The 13,765-nt window shown below is 38.2% G+C and overlaps 1 protein-coding gene and 1 pseudogene across 1 annotated transcript in view; one reads left to right on the top strand and one right to left on the bottom strand.

The window, feature by feature from the left end:
• The window catches only part of LOC143254341 (calsyntenin-1-like), a 90,089-nt gene that overhangs the window by 65,475 nt on the left and 10,849 nt on the right, over nucleotides 1–13,765 (top strand). Inside the window, 2 exon segments of the mRNA XM_076509374.1 lie at nucleotides 9,435–9,613; nucleotides 9,903–10,029. Of these exon segments, the coding sequence (XP_076365489.1) occupies nucleotides 9,435–9,613; nucleotides 9,903–10,029 (306 nt within the window).
• On the bottom strand, nucleotides 6,749–6,831 carry LOC143254669 (U4 spliceosomal RNA; annotated as a pseudogene).

The following is a 13,765-nucleotide window of genomic DNA, read 5'->3' as shown; positions in this document are numbered from 1 at the left end:
CGCACTTCCCACTACAGGTATCGAAACCCGATTTCTAGCGTGACACGTTCTGTGTCGATAAGTTAAACACAATTCTTCAACCAAACTAGTAATATAATTTCTTTTTAATCGCAAGTGTACCTCGTTATAACTCGTGAAAAAAATGTTTGTTGACGTAAAAAAACGTATCCAACATTTTCACTTTGCACGTGAGCTAGAAATGTTATCACTTTATTATTCAAAAATCCACGTGGTGGCGCAACGAACTTGAATGAACAGTGAACAATTTTTTTTAAATATATTTTCTTCCCACTTATTTCTCCACGTATAATGTGTATTTTGTTTATACACTTGATTTTATCTACATATGTATTAAATCTCTCAAGTACCGCATTTCTCTACTGTACTCGTCAAAACTTGGGTAAATGAGTTTTTAAGATTAACGGTCTGTCTATCCGTCATTTTCTGCTTCACTTATAAATAAAAACATCCATCATTCCAGTACACTGTTTGTGCTGTAACCATTCATGTCAGAGCCTTTTAATTAAATACTGAACACCATATTTCTGTAGATCTTCGTCATTAGTTATCCACTGTCATCTGTCAGTCTTTGCCAGTTTTTAGTATGTTCGTTTTTACTTCATCAAGTTATCTCTATTGATTTGTCTCTCATCTAAGCCTTTTCTTTCGTTTCTCCATGCGTCTGCCTTATCACGTGTTACCCTTTTAATAAATTAGATGAGCGTACTTGGTAATCCATATTTATTTCATGTTCTGCCAAGGAAAAAACAAATATATATATATAATTTTGGCAACTGCTTACTTTGTGTTTAAATCTGGGCTGAAGTTGTTGATAGCTTTTTTTTTTATTTACTTTGATAACTCACATTTGGACTGGGCATGAGAGTCTTCACATGAGTCTCAAGTCCTCCTATACTACTGGGAGTCTTCACATGAGTCTCAAGTACCCCTATACTACTGGAGTCTTCACATGAGTCTCAAGTCCTCCTATACTACTGGGAGTCTTCACATGAGTCTCAAGTACCCCTATACTACTGGAGTCTTCACATGAGTCTCAAGTACCCCTATACTACTGGGAATCTTCACATGAGTCTCAAGTACCCCTATACTACTGGGAGTCTTCACATGAGTCTCAAGTACCCCTATACTACTGGAGTCTTCACATGAGTCTCAAGTACCCCTATACTACTGGGAATCTTCACATGAGTCTCAAGTACCCCTATACTACTGGGAGTCTTCACATGAGTCTCAAGTACCCCTATACTACTGGAGTCTTCACATGAGTCTCAAGTACCCCTATACTACTGGAGTCTTCACATGAGTTTCAAGTCCTCCTATACTACTGGAGTCTTCACATGAGTCTCAAGTCCTCCTATACTACTGGAGTCTTCACATGAGTCTCAAGTCCTCCTATACTACTGGGAGTCTTCACATGAGTCTCAAGTACCCCTATACTACTGGAGTCTTTACATGAGTCTCAAGTACCCCTATACTACTGGAGTCTTCACATGAGTCTCAAGTACCCCTATACTACTGGAGTCTTCACATGAGTCTCAAGTCCTCCTATACTACTGGAGTCTTCACATGAGTCTCAAGTACCCCTATACTACTGGAGTCTTCACATGAGTCTCAAGTACCCCTATACTACTGGGAATCTTCACATGAGTCTCAAGTACCCCTATACTACTGGAGTCTTCACATGAGTCTCAAGTACCCCTATACTACTGGAGTCTTCACATGAGTTTCAAGTACCCCTATACTACTGGGAGTCTTCACATGAGTCTCAAGTCCTCCTATACTACTGGAGTCTTCACATGAGTCTCAAGTACCCCTATACTACTGGAGTCTTCACATGAGTCTCAAGTACCCCTATACTACTGGAGTCTTCACATGAGTCTCAAGTACCCCTATACTACTGGAGTCTTCACATGAGTTTCAAGTCCTCCTATACTACTGGAGTCTTCACATGAGTCTCAAGTCCTCCTATACTACTGGAGTCTTCACATGAGTCTCAAGTCCTCCTATACTACTGGAGTCTTCACATGAGTCTCAAGTACCCCTATACTACTAGAGTCTTCACATGAGTCTCAAGTACCCCTATACTACTGGGAGTCTTCACATGAGTCTCAAGTACCCCTATACTACTGGAGTCTTTACATGAGTCTCAAGTACCCCTATACTACTGGAGTCTTCACATGAGTCTCAAGTACCCTATACTACTGGAGTCTTCACATGAGTCTCAAGTCCTCCCTATACTACTGGAGTCTTCACATGAGTCTCAAGTACCCCTATACTACTGGGAATCTTCACATGAGTCTCAAGTACCCCTATACTACTGGAGTCTTCACATGAGTCTCAAGTACCCCTATACTACTGGAGTCTTCACATGAGTCTCAAGTACCCCTATACTACTGGAGTCTTCACATGAGTTTCAAGTACCCCTATACTACTGGGAGTCTTCACATGAGTCTCAAGTCCTCCTATACTACTGGAGTCTTCACATGAGTCTCAAGTCCTCCTATACTACTGGAGTCTTCACATGAGTCTCAAGTACCCCTATACTACGGGAGTCTTCACATGAGTCTCAAGTACCCCTATACTACTGGGAGTCTTCACATGAGTCTCAAGTACCCCTATACTACTGGAGTCTTTACATGAGTCTCAAGTACCCCTATACTACTGGAGTCTTCACATGAGTCTCAAGTACCCCTATACTACTGGAGTCTTTACATGAGTCTCAAGTCCTCCTATACTACTGGAGTCTTTACATGAGTCTCAAGTACCCCTATACTACTGGAGTCTTCACATGAGTCTCAAGTACCCCTATACTACTGGAGTCTTCACATGAGTCTCAAGTCCTCCTATACTACTGGGAGTCTTCACATGAGTCTCAAGTACCCCTATACTACTGGAGTCTTCACATGAGTCTCAAGTCCTCCTATACTACTGGAGTCTTTACATGAGTCTCAAGTACCCCTATACTACTGGAGTCTTCACATGAGTCTCAAGTACCCCTATACTACTGGGAGTCTTCACATGAGTCTCAAGTACCCCTATACTACTGGAGTCTTCACATGAGTCTCAAGTCCTCCTATACTACTGGAGTCTTCACATGAGTCTCAAGTACCCCTATACTACTGGAGTCTTCACATGAGTCTCAAGTACCCCTATACTACTGGGAGTCTTCACATGAGTCTCAAGTACCCCTATACTACTGGAAATCTTCACTTAAGTTTCAAGTACCCCTATACTACTGGGAATCTTCACATGAGTCTCAAGTACCCCTATACTACTGGAAGTCTTCACTTAAGTTTGAGGTACCCCTATACTACTGGAAGTCGTCACTTAAGTTTCAAGTACCCCTATACTACTGGGAGTTTTCACTTACGTTTGAGGTACCCCTATACTACTGGGCGTCTTACGTATGTCTCAGGTACCCCTATACTACAGGGCATCTTCACGTAAGTCTCAAGTACCCCTATACTACTGAGAATATTTATTTATTTAAGACCATCTCTCTACTTATTGTCCCCCAGTATTTTTATAAAGCTTACCGTATGTGACAGTTATATTACAGCATATAATTCTCTGTTGTAATCCCTTTTTACTACCGTAATTTTGATTTGAAAAAAAGTAAAAAAAGACAAACATATACATACTCTTTACCACTGAAATCAATAAATCACGAGAAAAATTAGCGCCCATTTTGCAGTTTGCCACGTTACCTGGGGCGTTAATCAGGAACAATGCAGAGTTTTACTCTCTAAGACTCACTGTTTTTTACTGAAGTCGTCTGCTAGTGTGTTTTGACATTCTTTAAAGAATAACTTTGGTGTTTATGACCATGACAAAATTTATATAGCATATATACAAGTTTTAAAAAGTAATATAATGACATTTCCGTAACGAGTGTGATCCAGTTGAAAGTATCTATAGTTCACACTGAAAGCCTGGATATCTGGATTTAATACACTAAACTCTATAGTCCACTATCACGTTGACTGCAAGTAATATAGCTTGCAGATTCGCCCACATCTGTATTTTTGTATTTCATTTTTCACCAACGATGGTTTTCATTTGATTGGATGCGATATTTAAAAAAAAACAAAGAAAAACATACGGTGACTGGAATCGAAAATAATGATTAAATTGCGTGCCATCTAGTGGTAATACAAGTATGTACTGGTAATTTTGGAGAAAAACTTTTAATCTTATTTTTAAGAAGCAAAGAAACGCTTCTCATCTGTTTTGCTCATTTCACTCTCATCATATATAAAGAATTTTCCCTGGAGTTATGAATTATGTAAATAGTCATGAAGAGCCAGCTTTTACTTTTGTTCTTTCCCTAGTCCAAAAGGATTCATAAATTTTGATGGATTTGACAGGGTTTACAGAGAATCTCGGAGGTTCGTTCTCGTGGCTTTATCTTAGGCAATTAAGGTGTAACGTTATGAAATGCGGACTTTGTATTTGTGCTTTTGAAAATTGAGTTTTTTGTTGTTTTTTTAAATAAAATATTTTTATAAATTATAGTTGGGAAAAACTTTTTGAGATTGTCGCATTTCAATTTTTTTTTTTTAAGTATTTAAACGAGATAGAATGTGGACGTTGTCTCGTAGCTTACACTGCCTACCTATTTACGTTAGCATAGATGTTCCCAATAGCATCGATTGTCAACCGCCTTAATAAAAATTGTTTTTCTGCTTGACTTTGCTCTGTACCAAGCAACTTCTCAAGAATAAAATTTCGAATAATAATTACATATGTGTATGAATAGGCGTAACAAGAGAAAATACAAGAAAACTGTTAAAGTACAGGGCGGTCTGTAAGTCCCTACCCTTTCACATTGTGTTTAAACAACGTTACGATACTAATGATGAGTTGAAGGCAGCTGTTACCGCGGCATTTGGAACAATAACCCCTGCTATGTTGAGGAAAATGTCTCGCAGAACATGGCGTCGCATAATATTATGCAGCGAGAATGAGGGACAGCACACAGATACACTGGATACATAAGATATATGGATGGGTAGGGACTTAGGCAACCCTGTACACGGCTACAATTATTCTGTGAAGTTAAACTTCCCTTGGAAATAGCCAATAAAGTTTGTAAAAACAACCACTATTGTTGTTGTTGTTACAGTAAGGACAGCTTGTAAGTTACGTAGCAATAAAACTATTTAAGAAAAAAAAAAAAGGTCGTTAAAAAGATATATTTGCAGACGGAAAATAAGTAATATTTGTTCAATCATACCACTGACATTAACTTGCAATGGTGTATGTATATATATTGTTTAGAAGTATATGACTATTTACACAGGACCTAAGACTTGTAGGAGCTCATGTAAGACTGAATGGACGAATAAACTGTAAAGAAAATACAGAAATTTAAATTAAAAAAAAATACAGGCAGTTTGAAGTTTTTGAAACATGAGAACAAAAACAAATTGCTTGGCTACTTTCTAAAAGCTTTACGAGGCCTAGCATGGCCAGGTGGTTAGGACACTCTAATTGCAATCTCAGGGTTACAGGTTCGAATTCCTGTCATGCCAAAAATGCTCGCCCTTTCAGCAGTGGGGGCGTTATAATGTGACGGTTAATCCCACTAGTCGTTGGTAAAAGAGTAGCCCAAGATTTGGCGGCGGGTAGCGATGACTAGCTGCCTTCCCTCTAATGACCCATTGGTTCCGAACCTTTTTTATGCCCCACACACCTCACAGTAATTATTTATTTAAGAATAAAGGTGAAGGTGGCCAAAACAAATGTTATCTCACATCCCCTGGAACACTATCTTGCACCCTTGGTTGGGAACCACTGCTCTAGTCTTTCACTGCAAAAATACGAGGGCTGTTAAAAAAATACGCGGACTGACGTCATAAAACAAAATGTACTTTATTTAGAAGTTACAGGTCTGGGTCCCCTTCAAAGTACTCTCCTCCCCAACGCACATACTTATCCCAACGGTGTTTCCACTTGTTGAATCAGTCCTGGTACGCTTCTTTTGTAATGTCCTCCAGCTCCTTCGTCGCATTTGCCTTAATCTCGGGAATCGTCTCAAATCTTTTTCCTTTCAAGGGTCTTTTGAGTTTGGGGAACAAGAAAAAATTGCAAGGAGCAAGGTCAGGTGAGTAGGGGCGTGGGGTGGGAAGAACAGTGATCGAGTGTTTGGCCAAAAACTCACGAGTTCTGAGGCACTAATTTCGCAGCAACTTGGTGCATCTTCAATTTTTCGGTCCAAATCTCGTAACAAGATCCAACTGATATCCCACACTCTTCAGCAAACTCCCTGATAGTCAGACGTCGATTTGCCCGCACCAGGGTGTTGAGATTGTCGACGTGTGGGTCATCAGTTGACGTGGAAGGACGTCCAGGACGCTCATCATCTTCAATGGACTGTCGAACATCCTTAAAACGTTCATGCCACTTGAAACATGCCATACGCTTCATAGCAACATCACCGTAAGCCGTGTTAAGCATAGCAAAAATTTCAGTCGCAGATTTTCCAAGTTTAACACTAAATTTCACAGCAAGTCGTTGCTCCTTCAGGTCATTCATTCTGAAATCCGCCAAACGAAAAAATCGCACTTCACTTAAAACCGCGTAGCTAATACACAAATGAAGATATCTGCAATCGGGAAATGGCGTCGTAATCAGCTGATCTGTGCGAACCTAGCGACACCAAGCGGATTCCCCTGGAACCAACTGGAGCCGCGCAATTCAAACAGCCTGCGTATTTTTTGAACAGACCTCGTATTGGGAAAAGTTTTCAACTAGCAATAGTCGCGCCTCGGATTAACCTCACTGGCTACGACATCGCCTCTGCGCAAAACAACTCATTCATGGCAACCACATAAAGATATAATACACTTAATTAAAAACAGACGTATACTCCGCAGACAGTACATTCAAAATCGCAACCCCACACTTAAAACTCAGATAAACACAATAAGAAATAAAATACGAAACTTAATCAGACAACAGAAACAAGAAAACTGGGACACCTTCTGTTCCGATCTAAATCATAAAACTGATCCTAAACAATTCTGGACACATTTGAAAAGATTTACAAACACAGGAACAACAAACACAGTATATCCACCACTGGAACTGGATGGAGAAACAGCATACACTAACACAGAAAAAGCCGAGATATTTAAAAAACACCTAGAAAACACGTTCAAAACACATCATGAACCAGACATGAACAGATACTTTTATAATACAGTCACAAACTTTATTGACCAAAACAGAAGCATTTTTACACCTAAATTTCCAGTCAACAATATTACACACCAAGAAAAAAACAAAAGACTGGAGCACTCATCAACTGGTAAAACATATCACTGTTACAGAGTAGTAACTGCTATTAAAACACAAAAAACAAAGCTCCTGGAGAAGATGGTATTCAAGCTATCCTCCTAAAACAAGGCACTCAGAGATTATATGAACACCTAACAGCGTTATTTAATCTCTCACTATCAGCTGGATATATCCCCGTTTCTTGGAAGGAAGCAATAGTATTAATGTTCCAGAAAGAAGGAAAGTCAGCGAATAAACCAAACAACTACCGCCCGATTAGCTTAACCAGTTGTATTGGCAAAGTATTAGAGAGGATAATTAGTAATCGTCTGTCAGTTTACTTAGAAGAAAATTCAAAATTACCAGAAATTCAAAACGGATTTCGAAAAACCGCCAAACTACAGACCACCTGATTCGACTTACAGAATCAATTACCGACAGCTTCAACAAAAAGAATGCACTGTAGCTTGCTTTCTCGACATTGAGAAAGCATTTGACACAGTGTGGCATAACGGCTTAAGACATAGATTGCTTGAAATGGCATTACCCCAGGAAACTATTCGCTGGCTGTCCAACTTCCTGGATAACAGAATGTGTAAAGTAAATGTAAATGGGGCCCACTCAGGGTCCTTTTCACCCGAAGCAGGAGTCCCGCAGGAGGGGTTGTTAGCCCTATATTATTTATCATGTACGTGAGTAATATGCCTCTGTCGGACCTAAATTTAGGTTATGCATCACAGTTCGCTGACGATGTAGCAGTCTGGAAAAGTGCCCCACTCCGTCAATAGCAGCAACGAACCTACAACCAGTCCTAAATAACATCGAAGAATACTGCCAGAAATACAGAATCAAAGTTAATATTCCAAAACCCAAGTCATAGTATTCAGCAGACTGAATAAGCTGAAAAAAGATCCACCAAAACTCTATATGAATGGATCACTTTTACTGACTGCTACTTCTGCTAAATTTCTAGGTCTAACCTATGACTCAAAATTAACGTGGCTACCACATATCAAAAATGTACTGATACGAATCTGGAAAAGAGCAAACTATGCAAGAAGTCTTTCAGGTAAAATCCAAGGAACATCACCAGACAACATACTTAAAATCTACAAAACGTACATTAGACCAACAATAGAATATGCATCACCTGCCTGGATTAACATAGCACCCACACATGTACAGAAACTTCAACGTATACAAAATTCTGTACTAACTTCAGCATACAAAGTACCACGTAGCACCTCAACCACATTCATGCACAAGTATGCAAACATAGATACAATAGCTGAAAGACTCTTGCATAATTCTCTAAAATATTTCAATAAGAATTGGCACAAAATGACTTAATGTGTGATCTCGACAGATATCACGTACATGATGTAAATGGTACTAAATACCTCTCCCCTTTTAACATATATTTAAGAAATGTAACACAAGCTGGCCACTATGCACTAGACACTTAGTCCTTGTTTCTTTTATTTTTATAATTATTATTTTCTTTTTTTTTAATCATTATTATTATTTTTATTTTCTTCTCTTTTTTAATTATTATTCAAGTATTGAATAATAATAATTAATACTTTCTTTTCTGTGTGAGTGTTTGTGTTACTACAAGTAGTAGTAGCATTCTCTCAATCGAGAAAAAGGAGAAAAAATACAAAAAAAATATATATATATGAAAATACAAAAAAAAAAAAAAAAAATTAAATGGAAAAAAAAAAAACTCCTTGTTCGTCCATGCATGGACTGAGCCCTGAAATGGACCTGAGTATGATGTTATACTTTTACTCTGGCCCAAAGCTTTAAAAAAAAACCAAAAAAAAAAAAACCCTAAAGACAGACGCTATAATCGTTCGGGAGGGAGGAAGAGGTCAAATGTACCTGACCCTCCTGGGTATTTAACAACATCAATACCCAAATACCCACACAGTCAAACTTCGAACAGACCTCGTAGAGAGGCTATCTGCACTAACCATCGTGTAGCTTTGCTCGAAATTAAAAACAAACACAATCTTTCCATTTTTATAGTGTTATTGATGTCTCAACATTGAATGGATAGTTATTTTACTGGAGTGAATAGACTCTGTTAAAAATTATTTCAGTATTATGTTTTACACATTTTTTTTTGTCAGTTTACAATCGCCACCACTACTCCATCTTTATTCGGAACTGTAAACTAATTCTTCTTCTGCGACGGGAGTTTCATCAGGAGAGACCTAGTGTCTTCAGACCTGCTGAGTGGAGGTGGAAGATGTCTGAAGTTTGTGACAACCAATGGCATCATTATGCTGTCAGTGTGAACTTTCCTCAGGTATGCATTTTTTCCATACTTCCAGCAGTTATTATCTCAGACTTTTGGTCTACTAGTATAGATGATAAATGAATTAACCCTGACTTAGACTTTTTAACATTGAAATATTTTATTTTTTTCTCAGTCTATAAATCAAAATTAATCTACTGTCTTCAGCTGATAAATATTTTGTGGATCATGTAGATTTCATCCCTTTTTAAATTTCTTAAAATATTAAGTAGAAAAAACACAGAATTTAATAAACTCTTGTAATTTATTAGAAAATAATTTAATGATTATTGCTCTTAAGGCTGCCCTCTATGTGGATGGACGTACGTTTAGTGCTTCTGTTAATAATCCAGAAATTATTGACGATTGGCCTTTACATTCAATCAAGGATGTCAACAGTGTTTTTACTGTTGGAGCCTGTTGGCAAGGTGAGTGGTACTACATAAAGAAGGAAACAGGTAATTTCTAGAGTTATATCTCTGTGTTATTTTTGTTTGTCAAAGAATGTGATGAGTGAATGTATATCCATGTTCGTGATGACGAAAAACCCATTTGAAGTAAAAATGTATCTTGGGACAGCTGGTATGGGTACTAACACTTACTGATAAAAGTAGAGAACAACGTTTCTACCTTTTTAAGTCACCTACAGCAGTCCTGAGATACAATATTCCATATTAATCGGCCCAAAAGTTTACTAAAAACATAATAATAAAGTAGCACATAACTAATGTTATCATTAAATGTGGTAATTTAATTAATACGTATGACAATTATTTTTAAATGTTTATTTTATCACCTTATTTATAAAGAAGGTAACGTGCACAATGATGTGGTATATGAGACTTGTGCTGATGGAGCATGACGTATATATAGATGAGTAGTTTGTGTGATATAACTTCACAGGAACTCAAATAAAACTGGTAATAACATTTAACAACATTTGATAACATTTTGACAACACACTTTCAGTGCTAGCTGTTGCTGTCAACAAGGTTTTTGTGTGTTATTTACTTAGCTTGTACTAAGTACTGTAGTTGAGCTATACTGATTGAATATGTTATCAGAAATTCCCACACACTGGTTTTTTTTTTTTTTTTAAATACGTCTATTTGTATATATCAAGATAGGTAATGTGATGTGCCTAGTGCTTGCTTGAACCTATTACAAACAGTGGCAGATTTAAGGTTGTGTGGGCGAAGGAGCTAATACTTTTTGTGGGCCTTACATTCCATGTAATTTTACATAGAATAAAATTATCAATGGATTCTGGAACTGAACATCTTCCCGTTCCTATCTAAATATGCCACTGATTGCAGGTCAACAAGTGTTTTTCATGACTTGGCTGGTGCTTGCTTGAACCTACTACAGACCAACAAGAGTTCTGCCTGATGTGGCTAGTGTGTGCTTGAACCTCTTACAGGCCAACAAGAGTTCTGCATGATGTGGTTAGTGTGTGCTTGAACCTGTTACAGGCCAACAAGAGTTCTGCATGATGTGGCTAGTGTGTGCTTGAACGTGTTACAGGCCAACAAGAGTTCTGCATGATGTGGCTAGTGTGTGCTTGAACGTGTTACAGGCCAACAAGAGTTCTGCATAATGTGGCTAGTGTGTGCTTGAACGTGTTACAGGCCAACAAGAGTTCTGCATGATGTGGCTAGTGTGTGCTTGAACCTATTACAGACCAACAAGAGTTCTGCATAATGTGGCTAGTGTGTGCTTGAACTTATTACAGACCAACAAGCATTCTGCATAATGTGGTTAGTGTATGCTTGAACCTATTACAGACCAACAAGCATTCTGCATGATGTGGTTAGTGTGTGCTAGAACCTACTACAGGCCAACAACTTCTCTGCACAATCTAGCTAGTACTTGCTTGAACCTATTACAGGCCAACAAGAGTTCTGCATGATGTGGCTAGTGCTTACTCAAACTTATTTTGGGTCAACAAGTATCCCACACTTTTCCATTTTTTAGGCTTCCTGGGTTTTCAATATTAAATAACATTTTTGGTAATTTCTGTCTACTAAGAAGAAGTTCAAAGTAGAAAGTTAAATCTTGAAACTTTTTTTATTAAAGTAGTGTAGAGTAGGAAATAGCAGCATTCCCAGGTTAATACACGTCAAGACAACAAAGGTGTTTTCATTTTGACTTATGTTATTGTACGAGCTGTAATTTCACAAGCATGAATGTTATGCATGAACTGAAATTATTTTTGATAAATTATTGCTTCATCATAAAAGATTACTTTGAAATTGTCTTATTTTGAATCTTTGTTTCTATTTTTCCTGCATGTATAAGATGAAACTCCTATAACTGACTCTGAGCTTTCTATAAATATGTGTAATTATTCCGATACAATAAAGTATTTACCTTTTAGTTTCCTGCTCGTACAGCAGTCATGCAGAACATTTGTTGGCCTATAAAGTCTGCAGGTTTACAGTGTTAAAATCTGGGTTTTGATTCCTCTCGGGGAATTCAGCAGCAAGCCCGATGTGGCTTTGATGTAAGAAGACACAAACACTTACCTTTTATCAGAAGATTAACTGTTTCTATTCAGTGCTGCCCTATATATGTGAGATTTTCTTTAAATATCCCACAAGCATTCCACTCTACCTCTATTGGAATTGCAAGCTTTCAACATGTCTCTCCTGCAAATCATCATGTATCACATCCTCACAAACAGGATAGGCATGCTCATGTGATGCATGCGACTCCCTGTGCATTCCTTTACTGAACTATTGCTTGTTATATGGCAGCATTTGAGTTCTGCTGTGTTCTTTGGTTTGTTTTGAATTTTGCAGAAAGCTACACGAGGGCTATCTGCACTAACCATCCCTAATTTAGCAGTGTAAGACTAGAGGGAAGGCAGCTAGTCATCACCACCCACTGCCAACTCTCATGTTACTCTTTTATCAACAAATAGTGAGATTGACCATCACTTTATAACACCCCCATGGCTGAAAGGATGAGCATGTGTGGTGTGACAGGGATTCGAACCCACGACCCTCAGATTACAAGTCGCGTGTCATAATCACCTGGCCATGCCAGGCTGTTTTCTTTAGTGTGCTTCAGGCTTCACAATGTTTTTGTCACAAAATGGTTATTTTCTTACTTTGTTTTCATTCTAATCAATTCATATACTAGTATTTATCAGTTAATTATAGTCACTTTATTTCTGCACTTGATTTTGGTGAACCTTTTCTATACTGTGAATTCCGAAGTTAATGCTACCACTTTCTTTTGAGGTTGCATCATGCGACCGGCTTTTTTTCTCAGGCTTCAGGTAGGGGAGATCTGATAATGGATTTATCTGCTTTTATACATCAAGAGATCAAATGATTCATGGTACAATGTTTGTTCCCAGGCTTCTCCTGAGCCAGCTGAGCCTATTCAGACTGATGGGAACTTTGATAGTCTTATTTTGGTTCCCAGAGTTTGCCATTTCTTCCCATTCCCAACCTGAGAAGTCTCCTAGACCTTTCGGTCTGTGTCTCAGTTGGTCTCCAGTTAGCCATCTCTTACCATTCCCAACCTGAAGAGTCTCGTAGGCTTAATTCAGTCTTTAAGGATTCTGTGTCTTAGGTGTCTGATGTTTTATTCCTTTAACTCATTTCCTTTTCACCTTGTTCTTCCTTATTGCATGAATTAGCTTCACAACCCATTATCTCCCTCCCCTATTATTTTGGTTAGAGCTGATTAATATGCCCCACAATTAAGTGAGGGGATTAACATGTTGCATCATGCGAGGACCTTTGATCAGTTTTCTTATCTCTGTGCAGACTATGCAGTTTTAGATTAGTAATTGTTAAGTTCCTTGTCACCTGTTTGGAGGTGACTCCCAAATAAATGTCAGTCTTACCCATGTCCAATATTCTCACAAGTGTCTTATACTTACTAACCTCTTACAGTCTCTTCCATACAAATCCTACCTGAAGCTGTCCACAGATACCCTTGCCTTTATTTCCTTTACTTTAGCCCACATATTATTTTTAATTCTGCTATTACATGCATGGTTTTGGTTGTTTTTAGGACCTTGTAGGTGGTGATGCTATATTGGCTCTGGTCCGTTTTTCCTTGACAAAGCTCTGGGAGTTACATATGGTCCCATTTCTGAGATCTGGCCATGGAAACTTATCAATTCACCTTAATGAATATTGTAGCCCG

Source organism: Tachypleus tridentatus, chromosome 6 (genome assembly GCF_004210375.1).
Source record: "Tachypleus tridentatus isolate NWPU-2018 chromosome 6, ASM421037v1, whole genome shotgun sequence".
In the NCBI taxonomy this organism is placed as follows: Eukaryota; Metazoa; Arthropoda; class Merostomata; order Xiphosura; family Limulidae; genus Tachypleus; species Tachypleus tridentatus.
This window is presented reverse-complemented; position numbering and strand designations above follow the sequence as displayed.